Source organism: Nicotiana tomentosiformis, chromosome 6 (assembly GCF_000390325.3).
Source record: "Nicotiana tomentosiformis chromosome 6, ASM39032v3, whole genome shotgun sequence".
Lineage (NCBI taxonomy): Eukaryota > Viridiplantae > Streptophyta > Magnoliopsida > Solanales > Solanaceae > Nicotiana > Nicotiana tomentosiformis.
Window position 1 is genome coordinate 9,481,016 of NC_090817.1, and position 18,899 is coordinate 9,499,914.

Sequence of the window (18,899 nt, forward strand, 5' to 3'; positions counted from 1 at the left end):
GATATTCCGCCCTCATTACTGACTGAATCTGATCGAGCACTTAACTTTCTTTTATTTGAATTATTATATATCTCTTTATAGTCAATTCACGTGTGTGTTCAAATTTTTTAGGGGATTGATTATTGGTTTGGAAACCTTTTTATATTTCTGGTCCCTTTTTCTTTTTAAAGGTTTTTATGGCAGTATTATATGAGCTGTTTAGGAAACAAAATAAAGAAGAAAAAACTTTGCCATAATGCACTTTTCGTCCAATAAATTCACTTTGAAGTTGATAGCTCGTCCTAAAGTTGAATTTAAGAGGATAAATCATATCATAAATAAAAAGAGAGAATACAATAAACAAAACGAGCTTGAGGTACAAAGATGATTTTTTTTTATGATTGGACTAACATGAAAAAGGAAATGTATGATTTCAAAAGAATATATGTATAATGAGCAAAACATAGATCATAAGTATCTCAAGACAAATAAGGGATCGTTTGGTATGAGGTATAAGAAGGTATAGTACTGGTATAAAAATTTAATACCATCTTAATACTTTGTTTGGTTAGCAAACCTGGTATAAGTTATCCCGGCATTAAAATTAGTACCGGGATAACTTATACCTTGTAGAGGGTGGGGTAATTAGTGTCGGAATAACTTATATCTTCTTCTTAGAAATTATGTAATTATCATTTTTAATACAACATACCAAACATTGGATAAAAAATAATACCAGGATAACTAATCTCATCATAACTTATCCCGACATAACTTATCCTGGCATAAGCCGTATTCAAACCAAACGACCCCTAAGTAATCACAACATAATAATCCAAATATTATTATGCACCGTATGAAAGCTTCATTATTACTAATTGCGCGCTTAACAAATCATTATATTATTAGTGACCACATTATAATCTCTACATGCATGACTAGAATGTGAACCAAACAATCCCTTATAATTCTAACTCTAGTTAATTTGTTCGAGCAACACTACGTTCTATCTTTTTCTTTTAAAGACTATTTTTACTCAAGACTAGGTTATATTTTTACATCACACGGCCGTGCGATTCCTTTACCAAACCCTACATTAATACAAAATGCTTGATACAGCCAGAGGTGGACTTATGTAGTAATTAGAAAGGTCACCGGTACCAAGAGAGTTCGGCAAAAATTTCATGTATATTTTTTAAAATACTAAGATACTGGTAGTGGCACTCGAATGGGTTGCTCTAGTGGCGAGCACCCTCCACTTCCAACCAAGATGTTGTGAGTTCGAGTCACCCCAAGAGCAAGATGGAGAATTCTTGGAGGGAGGGAGCCGATGGTCTATCGGAAACAGCCTCTCTACCCTAGGGTAGGAGTAAGGTCTGCGTACACACTACCCTCCCCAGACCCCACTAATGAGATTATACTGGGTTGTTGTTGTTGGTTATTAAAGCATTGGTGCCCTTGAGCTTTCAAATTTCACGCTGATTTACCTCATGCTTATCGAATACTTTGATTTAGATAAAAGATGGCAGCCCTACGAGCTGATGGTGGAAGACAAAAAGGAGAAGCTTTTCTATAGGCTTTTTTAATACATGATATGGACATTCCTATTGTTCCAAAACACGTTTAAATTATGCATTTCATTTTCAAAGAAACTATAACATTTATTGGCCAACTAAGAGATGTATGGACATGTAGTTTTCAGAAGTTTTCTTCTTTATCATTCGAAGAAAAGTTGGATAAAGTTAACATAATACAATCTTCCTTTTCCTTTACAAGATTTATCTCTGAGATCGTATTAAAGGCAGAGAGAAACATCAGAAAGAGAAAGCCGCAAACATATCATTGTCCAAATCCACAAACCTCTGGCGCAAAAAGACATGTACTGCTTCGTTATTCAAGTGTATATATAGTTAAAAAAACTGTTTAAGAATATACTTTTATTTTTATTTTTTATGACAGTGGTGTTTGGGTCAGTTTGTACACGCCTCAACTATTTTACCGAATACTGCTACCTCTCACAACTATTCATCGGATATCTACTAACTCTCACCTGCGTAGGCACCGGTTAACTTAGCCCATCAAAGGTTAAGTGGATGGGAAGAAATAAGCAAGTGATTCTTGCCTCTACTAAAATTTAAACTTGACACCTCATAATTCTCCTTTTATTTCATTGACCACTAAGTCGTATCCTTGGGTGTGACTAATTTATGAAATTATAATATAATCCTTTTTAGTTTTTACGTTACGGTAAATAGAAAGAAACAAATTAACATTTCTTTCATTGTGTATCCCTCTACAACCTCATTTTCCGCGGACCATCATCAAGACTAGGGGTGAGCATAGTTTGGACAAACCCAAAATCCAAATCGAAATCCGAATTTTTTGGGGTTTTGGTTTGGATTTTTGGATTACGGATTGAATTTTGGATTTAAGTTTTAAAATTTTTGGATTTTGTTTTGTATATCCAAAATCTGAAATTTTTATACTTTATATATACTCCATTATCCATATGCCAATAGTAATAAGTTCAATATCCTACCCATTAGATATTATCTCATATATTTAATATTAATTACTAAGTTACTATCAGAATACTTTCTATTTGGACATGGTTTTACTGTTGCTACTTTTTATCGGCCGTATTAATGTCTCAGTTGCATTTCCTTGATAATAATTTTATTATTTGAATACTTTATTTGAATGATTGTGATGAGAATGAGTAACTTTTCAGGCAGTTTAACATGAGTACTTCATTTGGATATCCATTTTTGTAAAAAAAAAAAAAAAAGAAATCTCAACTTATACGTTCAAAACCGAAAATTCAAAATATCCAAGCCGATTAAACTGAACTTAAAAAATCCGATCCAATCCGAGCTTATTTGGATTGCCATTTCTTCAATCCGAAAACCGAAAATTCAAACCGAAATTTTCATATCCTATCCGAACTGCCCAAAATCCCCCCCCCCCCCAAATCAAGACTGCATTTTCACAATATAATGGTTAAAAAAATCACATATTTTGGTTCATATTCCGACTGTTCCCTTTTAGTATTCCATTCCTCTTGTACGTTAAGTGGGCGTATATCTATCATGAGAAAATAACAAAGTTAACTACATAAAATGTCGCGATTTTATTTCAGGCAGAAAACACTTCAAACTATTGCAGTAATAACGTATTTTTAGCAAAAGAATATTCAGTAAACAAAGAGCTTATTTGTTAAAGGGCGTGAGTGGTCTAAAATTATACTATAAGCACATTTCTGCAAGCGTGAAATAACATGTAACTGGAACACCATTTTCGTTTGGTTAGTGACTGTTTTACGATTCATTATTCATTAATAGACAGTTAGACACGGTAAAGACCAAAAGCCCAAGAAAAATTTTTGTTTTATTTTTACAGGAGACCATGACGGAGTGGATTAATGGCCAACGTCGACATAGGAACTCTGTATATGTCTTAGCCCATTCAGAGAAGTGCGTTCACAGAGTCATAGCAGATGGAAAGTGTAACATTGTGTTCAATGTTTAAGATTTTATTTAGCTTGAGATTTTGACCCATTACTAAAGCTTAGGATCAAGAATGTATTATCGTGTTACATGTGTGATGTAGACCTGCCATAGAAGAATGGCATTCGAGATTCTTGAGCCTCAACATAAGAACTTAAGACCAAACAAGAAAACGAGGGAAAAAAAATGAAGACAATGCGAAGAGCAACTTTGGGGAAAGAGAACTTATAGGTTAGCAAACTAAGTTGCAAGGCAAACTATGTGTATCCGCAAAGTAGTACAGGCAGCAATCAAATAAATAAGTTCCAATTTGAAAAAAGCACGTAGTTAAGACAAACTATTCATATCCGCAAAACAGTACACATAGCAATCGAATAAAAAAGTTCCAATTTGACTTAGTACGTAGTTATTTGGGTTGGGGGGGGGGGGGGGGGGGGGTTACCAGTATACAAAAGTAACAAGGCAGCGTTACCCGGTATGTCAAAGATAGCAAATATCATAATCAAAGTGCGCACAAGCTTACCTGAACACCATATTATATAGAAGAAAAAAGGGAAGAATCTTCTACAGGCTTTAGCAAATTAAAAAAAAATAGTACATGATTTGAGAGCATAGCATAGAATCTAGGACTCTAATATCAGCCGATAGTTTTAGCACTTCAAAGACTCAGTTACAACTATAGGTGTTGGACTCAGATGAGCATTTTGAAAAGTAGATTCACCAATATGCGCCTAATGAGCAATAGATACGTGTGGTTCCTTGTAAATCTATATCAAAAAACGAGCTCCGGGAAAATGTCTTCTCTGTCTAATATCAAGGTATTTAAACTTGAAGGAAAAGGCAAGAGGACAGCGGAACTTGGGATAATTTGACATACATTCAAGGGAAAAAGATGCAGCCTTTACAGCACAATCCTTTCACATGTAAACTCATCGTACGAAATATTCCTATCATGAAGCTGATAAATAAAAGTTGCTCATTATGAGTAGCCCTTTAAAGCCAGGGATTCTTCTTTCGTGTTGCACTTCTTTTCGAGCTAGCTGAGTTAGATTTCTGCCAATTTTCACAACAAAAATGCTGGTTTCAGATATCTAAAGATGCATGAATTCGTGAAACAGAGGAGTCCACACATACCGATTTAGACTTCTTTGTCTTTCCACGTATTCTGTTCTTAGGGGGTTTTAGTTTGTATATCCGGACCATCCAGTGGTGAGTAGTAAACACCTGCATAAAATACGTATATAAGGTGAATGAAGTAGTCCACACAAGGTTGAACAAATGCAAGTCCATGCACAAACTATTTCCTTGCCCCTTCCATGATATTCGATAATATCTAGAATCTACATTTGCACTGTTATCTAGTGATGATTATGGAATATCAGACATCATTGACTCTTGAATTATTATTTGACAATTCTGATATATGCATGGAGCAAAACATTAAAATCCATCTAAATACTAATAAAGATATCCTATTCACTTCCGTGTTTCATCTATTAAACCCAGAAAAGAAATGTGCCTTTGTGTGTTTATGAAAACATCTTAATCTAACATAAACATTAGTAGTCTAGGAAATCGAGAATCTGTGAAGAATTGTCAAAGTGCTAACTCAAGCACTCGACTTACTGTTTTAATCGATTCCATTAAACAATTGCCCACCATCCCCAATCCCCCATCCCACCACACACACTGGTGGTGAAGAATTGTCAAAGTGCTAACTCAAGCACTCGACTTACTGTTTTAATCGATTCCATTAAACAATTGCCCACCATCCCCAATCCCCCATCCCACCACACACACTGGTATCTTTGCTTTCTTATAGCATCCCTCCTTCCCACCAATCCCCCAGAAGGAACAAAAGAATTGGGAAAAATAGAACCGACACACCCCTCCCTCTTTGTTCTCCATGAAATGCAATTAAAACAGATTAGGACATGTACAGTTCTGATAAATCATATTTCCAATCTATGGAACAATCTCATTTTCCTTCTCATTGTTTTGTCCACAAATTTCCGGATAACTGATTAGTCAAAAATCTCTGGATCTATTTTACAAGAATTCACCTCATTGACAAAAGCCACAAACATATAGCAACATAAGCCAAACCAGATCTCAAGCATTCAATTTATGCAGCAACTGAGCAGCACTCACATGCTAAAAAAAATCGAAGCAGGTACTGACGCTGTGGGGTTGAGGTGAAACTGTAGTACATCATAGACAACTATGGAGAATTATGAATTATCTTTATGTCGTATTCCTGTGTCTAACACTTCTAATGTTGTGCCCACAACAAAACAAACTGGTACATTCCATCACTATTAATTGGGAGTTAATTCTGAGAGTAAATCATCCCATCCTTTTTCATCCCTTGCAAGATTAGCTTACAAATCAATGATTTCTGAAAGGTTGACGCTTGCTATCAAATTAATTAGATAAGCGAGATATATTGGCCATTGCAGGTGTGAAAAATTGAAGTGGAGATCTCAGCACCTCTCCAAGGCCCGCTCTATCTAGAATTTTACTTATAAAATACGTATGATCTTGAATAGCTCATCAATGGATTTTCATGAATGCGGGTGTTTTTTTGCCCATTATTTAATAAAGCTTATTACTTCATAAAAAACATGGATTTTTCAGTAAAGTGGGTCCAGGTGTAAAAAATGCTAGTAGAGATATCAACATTCTTGTCTATGGAATAGTAATATGTTTGACCTTATACTTTATACAATATATACATTTTTAGGCTAATTCCATGGACAAATATCCTTAGCAGGGCTCTCCTATTCACCCCTCCTCTGAAAGCATACGAACAAGGCCATTGATAAGCAAGGCCATTGATAAGCCCGATGAAGCAAATAAGCCATGTGTGCAGAAAAATGCTTTAACAAACTTTTGTTGCTTCACAATCAATTTTTACCACCCAACCTAAAAATCAAAATGATAATTGGAAGACTAACTCATTTAGCCTTTTCAGATCTGCAAATGCAATATAGCTTCACACATACAAACTGCACTACTTCATTTAATACAAAGGCAAGCATTCAATAAAAATATATACTTACCTCGTCAAAGTGGGTGAGCTTAAAATGTTTCTTTCCAATTTCAGTCCGCCTTACTCTATCAAAACCCTTGCCATCTGTCTCCACAAACCTAAAGCACAAAATAGAGATGTGAATAATTTGACGATCATGCCCAAAAGCCAGCGAAACATAAACTTGCATGTTCTCAAGAATTTAGCACCTGTAATAAGATAGTTTGTACATAAGGCAGTTCAGCATGGTTGGAGTAGCCATAGAATCAATCCGGTACTGACCGTCTCTCTTTCAAAAGAGAAGGAAAAGATTAATGGAATAGAAATTACGATTCTAAGATAAACTCAAACATCAATTGTGTAGCTCTTAGTGCCTAAGAGCAAGAACTTGATAAAAGATATTTGACGTGCAATAACACGCTGAGAAAGATTCATGTAGCTCTTACAGCCCAAGACCAAGAGCGTGAACTTGATAAACAATTCATAAATGGCTCGAAAACTGGTTAAAACCTAAAGAAAGGCAATCACATCATATGATGACGATATCAGGGCCTGTGAATGTTCATTCTCAACATAAAAGAAACAAGAGCCTGTGAATGTTCTAGAAGGAAGAATCCTTAATCAGCCTTGACTCGTAAAAAATATTATTAAGAAAGCAACAAAAAAGCTACCAATCAAAGGTGCCAGGGCACATTCTCAGAGATCTCCATATGGTAAAAATATTTCTTGATGGGATATACAGCACAAGTTTACAGCTGTTGAGCCCTCGAGAAGAAAAAAGAAAGTTTACTGCTCAGCTGTCACATAAATATTCTCCCTCCTTTTTAATTTATGTCACGTAGTTTGACTCAGCACGGAATTTAAGAAAAAATGAAGACTTTTCAAACTTGTGGTCTTAAACATGCAATAGTATTTGTGCGGCTACAAGACATTTGTAATTTGTGGTCTCACACATTCCATAACATTTGTGTGACTATATACAAGCTTCTCATTAAAGGTAAAATGAGTAAAATAGAAAATTTAAAGTTAAATTGTTTCCAAATATAGAAATATGTCATTATTTTTTGAACGGACTAATAAGGAAAGTATTTCACATAAATTGAAACGAAGTAATATTTTACAAATATGCTCATGTTTGCATATCAAAGTAAAATATTAATGGCCACTATATCAGGTTCAGAAACAAATAACAGTCAATCAGAAGGCCAAGAAGGAAGTTGGTTAAAGGACAATCACGCACCAGATAATCAGGCTCCTTGATATGAGGGAAGACACCCCCACCTATTCTAACCATCCAGAGGAACTTGTTGATATCATCACTGGGGTACCCAACAAGACCTGAAGTTGATGGTAGGCATTAGACTTGAAGGCTAAACAATAAGAAGTCTTGTTGAGCTTGAGCAACATTAAGAGTACCAACCTCCAAAGACAACAAGAACATATTTTACATCCAAAGAATTGAAGATTTCCCAGGCTGCTTTTTCAGGAGAGGACATGGCTGTACCAACTGTTGCTATGTGTGTATTATTCCAGGTGTTATTATCAACAATAACAGTGCGATTTGCCATGGCAGTCGTCTGATAGCCATAGTCCCACCATGATGCCACCTGAAAAGAGTTAGCAGAATGACACATAAATCAGTGTTTGAGCGCGCGCGCACACATACATTATGTATGCATGTAGCAGGAAAATAACTACAAACACTGAATAATTACTTGGGTGAAAGAATTGAAAATGAAGCAATGAAGTAATATTTACAAAGTAAAAAACCATTTCGATCACATATAAAACTATATTCAATTTTGATTCAAATGAACAAATTTAAGTTTCTAATTTAGATATAGTGACTAGCTTGCTCATACTGTATTTCTAATTTCGCATCACACCAATCATTAACATATGCATCCATAGCATTTTCAAAAATATATTGTTTTGCCTTATTGCTGTGTGCCTTCGTTCTCAAGAAGGAATACCTTCTTCACAAGAATTTCAAGAAGGAACTTGAGGACCTTATGAATTCACCTAATACTAAAAAACAAATGTAGGTTGGCTGGTTTTTGCTAAGATGCACGCCTCAGCGCTCCACTAAAGCACCACACAAGTCATCGAAGCCCCAATTTGCACTCTGCCTCTCCTTACGGCGCATGCTTCATGTAAACTTTTGGCAGCAAAGGTTTAAATTAATTTATGAAGCCAACTCCAAATTCATGTTCCAGTATCAGCTGTGAGGGTCTAATGACTCAGCTGTGAGGGTCTAATGACTCAGCTGTGAGGGTCTAATGACTCATTGAATGCCAACTGAGTTTGAACAGCAATCTTCAGGTCACACATTCTCTAGTATTCCACCTCTCTGGAAAACAAAACCCCAATAGAATCTTGGCTAGTATTCCACCAATAATCTCAGAAAGTTAAATAGTTACCTAAGAATAATCTAAAAATATATTTTCAGCTGGTACAAATTACCAAGCGACATCAAACTTTCGGACAAGCAAATATAATAAATGACTAGCTGAATTGAGTCCTTCTTTGCTACTTGGTTGCTTTATCTTCACTGTTCTTTGAGCCGAGGGTCTATCGGAAACAGTCTCTCTATCTCTATGAGGTAGGGGTAAGGACTGCGTACACACTACCCTCCCCAAACCCCATTTATGGGATCAAACTGGGTTTGTTGTTGTACTAGCTGAATTGAGTCCATCTGAAAATATACTTTAAGCAAAGTAAAAAGCAAATAACCGCACCGTCACCACATCCATTCCAAAAGTAAACCAGAAATTTGTGCATTAGAACTTACTTTATCATCTACATCAGTATTGTGGCTCAACCATGCATAAGCCTCTCTGAAGTCATCAAATACATGAAGTCCATCATGCGAATGTGATGTTAAGACAATAGACGGAGCTGAATAAGCTTCCGCAGCTGCCCAGACACAATGAACCTATAAGGAAATTTAGTTACAGATTAAGTCAACAAAGAAATAAAATTATAATACAATTACCTTTTTATCAAAAAAGTCAACAAAGAAATAAAGGAGAATTTTTTTTTTAAAAGGTCTACATTGCAAGGAAATATGAGTACTTGAAGAAATGCAAATGGCATAAGGTATTTCCATTGATTCCTATGGAATTTAGGTAACAATTATCAGCTGAATTGTTGTCATGTAATCTGTCTTACTTTGAGATGCCGTGTCCACCCCATTTTCAGTTGGCGATGGCACTGAGATAGTTGTGTACAACTAAAACTAACACAGCACATGAACGGGACAAGCAATTTGTTCAAAGACGTCAAATTGAGATATTCATCAAAGACAGCTATCAAATTTCATCTACAAACTGACAGACTATGTACTGCTATAGCAGATTGTATTTCCTCTTGCCTTAGAACCAGGTTTGCATTTCAGCAGTACGCACGAAAAAGAGTTTAGGGCTTTCTGCCTCTGTCATTTCCTGAATCATAAGTTTAAGATGTTTCTCTCACTAGGAAATGAGGACTGCAGCACATGCCAACAGTGAGTTCCTGGAACTTTTCATTTATTTTATTAGTTTACTATGACATATACCCATAAAAGAAGTGTACCTACGACATAAATAGATCATCCTTCATTTGCAGCTACTTCTATCTCTATATTGCTATCAACAAAACAAAACAAAGGTAGCTCACGCAGGGATCAACCTAGGACATATGTTCCTAATCATTCCAAGGGCACAGTTCCCATGGAAAGCATGTAAGCAACCCAGGACATATTTTCCTAATCATCCCCAGGGAACAGTTCCCACTGAAAGCAACTGTTAGCCACAGCTAACTTGGGTTAGCTTGTTGGGTTGTTTCATGTATCCGGAGGTAGTCAATCATCCTACCGACCCTTCTTTCACCAATCTCTGTGTGTACGTGTATGCGTGCTTAATTTACTGATCCAAGTTACTCATCAGCCTTAAAGCAGCAATCTATCAATAAAGGAATGCACTACCATAGTTAACTAACTTGCACTGAGGAAGGACTTACTGTATAGAGTTTGATCTCTATTTTTCTCCTATTCAGGATAGGTCAGCATTAATTCCCAATCCACTCTTTCCCTTATATTCTCAGAAACAGCAACTAGGAAAAGTGATGGTTGATACATGAATGAAAAGGGAGATAGCATCGAGATTGCCAAGCAATGATTCTTTTTCTTGAGGAAAAAAGAAAGAGTTTGTTTTCCTCAGTGGGAAAGAATCCTCCAAATATTAGTAATGTGACACCCTGAACTAAGGCATGGACCATCATCTAGCAATTGAATTTGAAGCTTGACTAGTCTTAAGAGCTTGCTTTCTCCAAGTAACTTTGTCAGGGAATCAACAGAAAAAGGTAGCAATTAGGAATTGTACCGTTAAAAGAACTAAAAAAATGGTCGCTTATTTAAATAATTAATCTACTGGCAAAAGCACCACCTCAACCAAGCCAAATTTTTATGACATGTTTCCTCTAAAAACGTTATCATTATCAGACAGGAAAGAAAAAGAATTTAATTCCTTGTATATGTAAACATAATAAAGGAATTACTACATGGGAATGATATAGCTGCAGGTACTTCATCAGGGCAGAGCAAAGGTACATACCACATAAAAGGCACCCAGCAACATAAGTAAAAGAATAGCAACAACAGAAGCCTCCATGGGTAACATCAAAAGCCTCCTCTCACTTTTAGTAACAATAGGAGTTTTTTCCACATTCTCCTTTTCTTTCTTCTTTTTTCTTGAAGCTTTTTCCTTTGGTGGTTCTTCAGTTTTATCAGGCTTCACCACATCATTCTGTGTAACACCATTACCAGTATCCCCTGCCTTGATAGCGAACAAAATGACAAGTATTAATTAGGAATTATCAAATAGCTAACGATTGGCATAACCTTCTAAAGAACAACAAAGACACTTACATCAACCTGTTTACCAATTGATGCAAATTTGATTGATCGAGTAAAAACACCAAAAGCTGATGACAGAGCAATCCCAGACATTATACATGCCGCTGGGGCCAGTACAAGCATTAGGCGGACCTGTGATTTCAGCAAATGGAATGATGCTCAATAGGGGAGCTTAAAGAAAATAGAAGAAACAAGCCAGAAAATCTTGATATCCCTTACCATAACACCAGAAAAGTATACTGAAGTCACTAAATAAAGAATCACAAAGGAGCTAGCATCAGTCAGCGGCAAAAAGCATGCCTACACATGGCAAAAGGAAAGATTGATTCAAAGCCTAGAGAAAGATAAAATTAACAACATGAGAAAGTCAAGATAAATGGAATTGAAAATTGACACTTACAATAATGCCTGCGGGGACCAAAAATGCTAATACATTTATGTCCATAAAGTAAGAAGGCCAAGTAGGTGGTTGATGTTCGCTAACACTGGCAATAATTGGTATATACTTGCTCGCATAGGTTCTGTCTCAATTCAAAGACAAGAAAAGACAGAAAGTTGCTTCAGTACGCTGCATGGGCGAATATAAGTATAAAAAAGAGCAATGGCACCAGAATCATCACAAAATAAGAAACAATGAGATTTTTAGTCAGAATTGTGGAATCTTAAATCTCCTAGAAGCAGCGCCCCCAGAATTTAACAAGGGACAAAAGGCCCGAAAAGCACAAAGTAGAGATTCCAAGATTTTTAAGAGCGACTAGAAGCAGGGGCTTTAGTTACAAGCAAGAAGGTACGTGTACAATTTACAACAACAACAACAACCACCCAGTGGAATCCCACAAGTGGGGTCTGGGGAGGGTAGTGTATACGCAGACCTTACCCCTATTCCGGAGGAGTAGAAGGTTGTTTCCAATAGACCCTCGGCTCAAGAAGATGAAAAGAGACAGTGGCGCAGTAATATCAGAGGAAGCAAGAAAGAAAGAAAGAAAGAAAGAAAGAAAGAAAGAAAGAAAGAAAGAAAGAAAGAAAGATAACAGTCCAAAACAATTTAAGGAAAAGTAAAAATTACAGAACATTTATGAATTGAGTATTTATAATATCAAAAATCCCATTAATATTACTAATTTCTACATCCAACAGTTCAAAAAAATACATCATTAAAATGCTAATTCAACAAGACGATAGAAAGATAAGTTCATAAAACAGTAGCAGAAGAGGATTGTACACTAGCAAAGAAAAACGTTGAGACACAGCAGTAGATGAAGAGTCATTGCATGGCAAAGTAAAAGAAGACAATGATAACAAGGATAACAAGTAGAATACTAAAGCATACTTGGAGAGGAGTCCCAAGTCCTAACACAAAGATAGCATAAGCTTTTTTCTCCTATTTTCTCTTCTTTTTTTTCACCTTTAAAGTCAAATTCAAAAACGAGATCGCTTTTCGCTTGAATCATTGTGTCCTCTTTTTGCAGTAGGAAACTAAAGAAAATGTAAAGTAACCATAGAAGATGACAACACGGATCATAAAGCAAGGAGCATACGGGTCAAGCAGGCTAAGACTTCGTCCACTCCATCCCTTTGTTGGGCTAGAGGCAACAAGTGCAATTAGCACAGCTACCACAGCACAGCAAACAATCCTGAATAACGAAACAAGAAGCAATCATCACCAGAGAAAATAATAGAATTCAAAAACAGAAATTAATTAATGAACAGGGGTTGATCCAATTAAATTCATTAAATGTCCACTAGGCATTCTTTTAATTTATTCTAGGCATGAGTATAGCAAGCTATACATATAAATTAGAGGAGCTTACAAGCCTGCAGATATAACAAGAGTCACAGCTACTTTGAACATTTTTGGTGTGAGAATCCCTTTGATGTAATAGACAAGCCCCACAACATTGAGAATTATGAACACCTGTACACAGCCATCAGAAATATCAGCGCACATGTTAATTTAATGAGGACCGAGAAATGTCCATAACAATTGCAAACATGGTCAGATTGGTTCGTATTCTAGATATCATCACAAATAAAATCATTCATTTCCATTTAAAAGTGTTTCCTGTCATCCATTTAACTATCCCACCCCATAAACGCAACAAAGCTACTTTTCTAGTATTCCAGCAATCTTCTTTCATAAAGATAAAGAACTTCCTAGTTCCTTTTTCTAACAAAGACGAAAACTAGGCCTAATCTGCCCCTTTTATAAAAGCTGATAATCACAAAGCATAGTAGAATAAGACATAGACTGGTATAGTGTATATGTGTTTAATCTAATGCTCCTACAAAACATATTAAAATGGCCTTAGTTTGAGTTAGAAAGAGGTTGAAGTAGTTCAAGTTTATTATATTATTAATTGTGAGTGGGACCAAAGTAGTAGTCTATAATTTCAATGAATTTAAACTTCTAATCTCATCAAGTGATACCGCATTTCAAATGGAATGGAAAAATGTATTGGATATTTGTTTAGAAAGGCTTTACATTAAGTAGATAGAATTTTGACATCTACAAAGCAAGAAAGTGGGGACTGGATGGAAAGAAAGGCAGTGGTAATGAAATAGTAGCACTACAATCATAATCATACAACCCAAAACCATGCAATCCCAATGCAACAAGCTGATTTCAGCCTGAGGATTCTAATATCCTCAAACTTCAATCATGAAATAAGGACAGGCAAGGCTAATCTCGACGAAATGTGGTACGTTGAGAATATCTTAAAGTAGGTCGGTAATATGCAAGAACACATCATCAATCATGTATGCTCGACCACGACTGAACTACTGAGATAAAAGAGTAGAAATGAACCTTACCAGAAATGAAGCAAAATGTTCTGATGTCATGACTGCATTAAAACCTACAACAGGGACCAAAGCAGCCAATAGCGTTCCCAGGATAACCTGCAGCCGTATGATAGTTAGAAGAATAAAGCAAACTCAACTTTGTAGAAAATTTGTAAATGGCAATGTATTGAGACCAGAAGATTTTAATGCCTTGACGAAGGAAATTTACTCATTAAAACACTCCTTTTAAGGTTCCCAGGTACTAGTACAAAACTTTATGAATATTTTTGTGAAGTTTTGCAAACAAATTGACTTTGGAATTACCACTGCAAATTGTTATCAATAAAGCATAAGGTTCCCAGGTACTAGTACTTACCAATGGAGCGTAGGCAATGTAAAGCCGTGAAGAATAGCGCCCTGTTACGATGCAAAGTAGGGCGTGCATTGGAATAAGGTTGATAATAAAGGTATATCCTCCCCATGAGCAAACCTGAAAGAACATGGAACTACGATAAATTCGAAAGCGAAGATATATAAAGAACAGAATGAGGTTAAGTAAGCAATCACCATGAGGAAGTAAATGCCTACCATGTAAAAGTATGCCAAGGCATTTAGAGTAGCATAAAAGAGGGAACCCGTGTTCAGTGTCTGCACCAAACAATCACCATCATTCCACAAAATACAAGTGGAACACCAAAATCTTAACGATAGAAGGATAGACACCGGAAATATTGCATGTAACACAACGAAGTTAAAAGCTGAACATGACTGAACCTTTATATAGAGATAGAAAGTGAAGATCAAGGCAAATATGGCCACAGCTTCATTGTCATAGCTTCCGGCCACTGATCGAGATATATAGGACGGAACCTGCAGGCAGCATGAAAATGAAACTCACCATTGTAACAAAGTAGACTAGCAATTTTTTCCGAATAAAAGGTAAGTCTAGACTACCAAATATATTGTAAAGCCAAAACAAGATGCTACTTTCTTTTTGAGAAAGAAAAATGCTACGTTGTCCTAGAAGAGTATAATAAGTTAAAGTAAGGTATAATGAAGATTAATAAAAGGAATAATAAAGTTGGCTGAGGGCTTGAGTACACATTTGTGCAGTGGCACGCACCCAATAGTTTGGTTTCTTTCTGAACCCAATGCATCCAACATAAAAGCTAAAAACCATCCAAGGGTCATATTTTGGAATCATCAAATGAAAATGCATGCAAAAGAATTTACCATGGCTAATAGAGCTGCAGCAGTTAGTCCAGCCCCAGGCCCTTTAACTTCCTACAAAAGCAGAGTCGTATGACTTAGAGCTCACGCTTCACAACAGAGAAATGTTTTTAGGTTGCTACACTTTCACGAGAACAAAAGCAACAAGAAGCATCTGTGTATTTGGTAAAGTGAAAAAAGATTTAATCAAGCCAGATAACGAACCTTTGTCAGAAGGTATGTTGCCCAAGCAGCAAAAGCGGAGAATGTAGGAGCAGTAAATACACAAACAGTTTCCACAGAAAGAGGAATATTCAGAGAATTAAGTATCCTGCCAATAAATATATAGATAAAACCATTACTCCCTTGGTGCCTGAATATCATAACACTCAAAGATAAGGAAAACGAGGTGGATGAATCGATCAGTTCATAAAATTAAACACAACAAAGATTCCCATAATCTGAAGACTGGTAACTAGAAAAGAGTGCTCAAGAATAATGATCCATAATACACACCACCACAAGGTGCCAGCGGTCAATGTCAGTCCAGGGTAAACAGTTCCACCAATCACTCGTCCAAGTGGATACCTATCAGAGAAGGAAAACTTAATTACCTGTCATTTTCAATTAAGAACTTATAAGTCATGACAACATTGTGTGGAATAACTAATTCACTCCTACAATCGTAATTACCAGGTCCGATCATCAAACCAATTCCAGAAGTCGTAAATTCCATTCTTTGTCAGAAACTGCAGTTGGCAAAGCATGGTTATACTTCACATTGTTTTGTGGTACCAACAAAATTTTAATATTAATACTAGTAAAATAACAACAATTATATGATAATTATTATCATCCAGGGAAATGCTCTACAAGAATAGAGAGCAAGATACAACTTTTCTGAGGGAGATAAAATTATAATTAAGTAAGCAGCAAAAAAAGCGTCATGATCAAAGATATCCAAGATTAGCACCACAAATTGACAGTGTAAGATGTGAAAAATCTAGAGCATAAGAATCCAAAAGTGATGACCTAAAACAAACTTTTTACAGAATTGCTTTATCAAAACACTCAGAAGGAGCACTAAAGTTCATCTGACCTACTCCAACGTTAATTCAGTATCAACGGACCCCATACTTCCCAAAATCAGTATGTTCTTTTTGGGTAGTCAAAATTAGTACGAATAACTGCACTATACCGACAGATTATTATAGTTAAAAGCTCATATAACTTACAAATTGACTAATTCCAAAGTGGAAATAAGCTTTCTCTTGCCAATTCTTCTAAAGTAGCCAATTTACTGGTTTCCATGAATAATAGTGTAAATGTTGGAAAGGAAGTCCCACTTTTTGCACCCAGAAATAGACATTCTAACAAACACCTACTGAAGGTAAATTGACCAAATAATATGACTTATGTAGCTTTGCAGGGCATCTAAATATACATAATGGACTTGTCAACTTTGAAAACTTTACGGTGTTCGCATTATATGGTAAGTAAAGCAAATTTTATCTTCTACGAGCTACCATCTTGTCTATCCCAGAAGTAAATTAAGGACACTACAACTTTCGGGAATTTCTCATTAATGATAGCATGCAAAGATGCCACTAAAATTTGTCAATGTAATTCTAATTACTCGCCCATCCCATTAAATTGTCCAATGATTGAAAAAGGTTATTGAGACAGGATTGAAATATCATAGTACATTTTAAATAGAATAGATCCAGAAATAAAGTTAACATTTTTTGAATGGGTTTAACTTTGTATGGTATAAAAGCTCACCCATGATACCTTGAGAAGATATTGTAGCATATAGAAGAGTGTGGAGAAAAGCCCCATCGGGTAACATTAAAGGTACTACTAAGGTAGTACAACACAAGATGTGTGCTAGGCACACGTCATGAGTTTGAAGTTTGAACTGGGATACAACATCACGATGAAACTGCCCCACAAGAAGACCATATCTGGTATTTAAGTGTAGCGGGTAGATGGGTGAGCTGCGGGTTGGTTATCCACCGAGTTTGAATTAGTTCCAGTTAATCTAAAAAAAAGAAGTGGAGAAAAAGGGTTCCTCATTAAGTAAAGCGTATATTGAGGCATAGTTGATTGAATGATCGTGGATAGAAAACAGAAAGTATTCTATCTTCATGTTTTCTTCAGCAACATTTATTCTATTTAATACCGTATCAAAGCACTCCACAGAAAACAATGACAATATATAATGTATATCCACTTCTCTTGTGACGATGGTGTCCGGGCCAGCTTAAGTGTACTCCACCAGCACAAGTACCGGGTAACTATTCCTTGAATGCATAATGTAAATGCATCAACCTGCTTATATTGCACCTAATTATACATTTCACTTTTTCAAGTCATCGGATCTATTGTCATTGAACGTCAAATTCTTCTCATGCATCCTTAACCCTAAACTCAGCTCAATTCAAATAGGTCTTATAAGCATTCTCTAAAAAAGAGCCAAAATGTACGATCCAGTCCTAGCTCTATCACTCTAATAAGTACATTTATGCTACAGTACATCTAAAATAAAATAACAAAAAGTATAGTACCTCATAAATAAAATTAATTACTTAAGACTTTTCAAAAAAATAAAGAATAAAAGCCAAACCTGAGTAACTCTGTAATTGAAATAAGGATCGAACTCGTGAATAACACTTTCATACTTAATCACCTGTTAAAAAGCACAAATCAATCACAAGTGATCAAATGAAAATGTAAAAATGCTGGAAAACAAGAGAATCAAAAATCAGATCTAAATTACACGCAAGAAAATTAATTTCTAATAATAGATTTGAATTAAAGGAATTTACGGAGAAAAGACGGATCGAGAAAGCTAGAACGCCGATGAGAATAAGAATGAATAATGAGAAGACATTGCCGAAAGCCCGACGTAGGCTTGACGGCGTTACTACGGTATCTGAAGAGGCCGCCATTAACGGCCAACTGAAAGCTTTGGAGTTTGGAGCTAAAAGAGAGTGACAGTGCAGTTGGGCGCAGGGTTTTTGATCTTTGAGGAGACTTTGTAGAAGCTGACATTTGAAAAGACGGATTGGTCCTCCTGATTTAACTAAAATGTCTATTGTGTCATTAATTTCTTATCCCCATTTTTGGTGAGAAATGACAAAACTGGTCCCTTAAATATGTTCTTGAACAGTTTTGACCTTTTATTTTATTTTTCTACAGCTTTGACCTTTCAAACTGAGAGCAATTCTGGTCTAAGTCAAATATTTTTTTTTTTGGAACTCGAGTAAAACTACTCTCAGCCGCTACAGCCTCTGTGCCCTTCGGGTGAGCATTATGTGCGCACTGAGTAAACTCCCACTGTGTAACGGCCTACAAACCACACAAAGAATATAACCGCACTAGGCAAGTTTTGTGTGACAGACTCAGACCCAGAAAGCATTGAGGGTGGATCTATCCCTGGTCATCACTATGGATAACCCACTCCAAACCAGTTGGGGCGAAGGACTCTCAGTCAAAT

At 36.1% G+C, this 18,899-nt stretch overlaps 1 protein-coding gene across 1 annotated transcript; it reads right to left on the reverse strand.

The window, feature by feature from the left end:
- Positions 1-4,222: 4,222 nt before the first annotated feature.
- On the reverse strand, positions 4,223-18,421 carry LOC104117553 (dolichyl-diphosphooligosaccharide--protein glycosyltransferase subunit STT3A). Its single transcript, XM_009628627.4, has 23 exons — positions 18,229-18,421; positions 18,027-18,089; positions 16,094-16,149; positions 15,917-15,988; positions 15,626-15,731; positions 15,425-15,475; positions 14,966-15,061; positions 14,780-14,839; positions 14,568-14,681; positions 14,222-14,308; positions 13,222-13,325; positions 12,949-13,044; positions 11,811-11,931; positions 11,630-11,710; positions 11,423-11,542; positions 11,109-11,330; positions 9,308-9,451; positions 7,937-8,123; positions 7,757-7,854; positions 6,726-6,805; positions 6,548-6,635; positions 4,620-4,709; positions 4,223-4,538 (listed from the first exon to the last, which is right to left on the reverse strand). Exons 1-23 carry the CDS (start codon positions 18,349-18,351, stop codon positions 4,479-4,481), a joined length of 2,319 nt encoding a protein of 772 aa, XP_009626922.1. The 5' UTR covers positions 18,352-18,421; the 3' UTR covers positions 4,223-4,478.
- Positions 18,422-18,899: the final 478 nt, after the last annotated feature.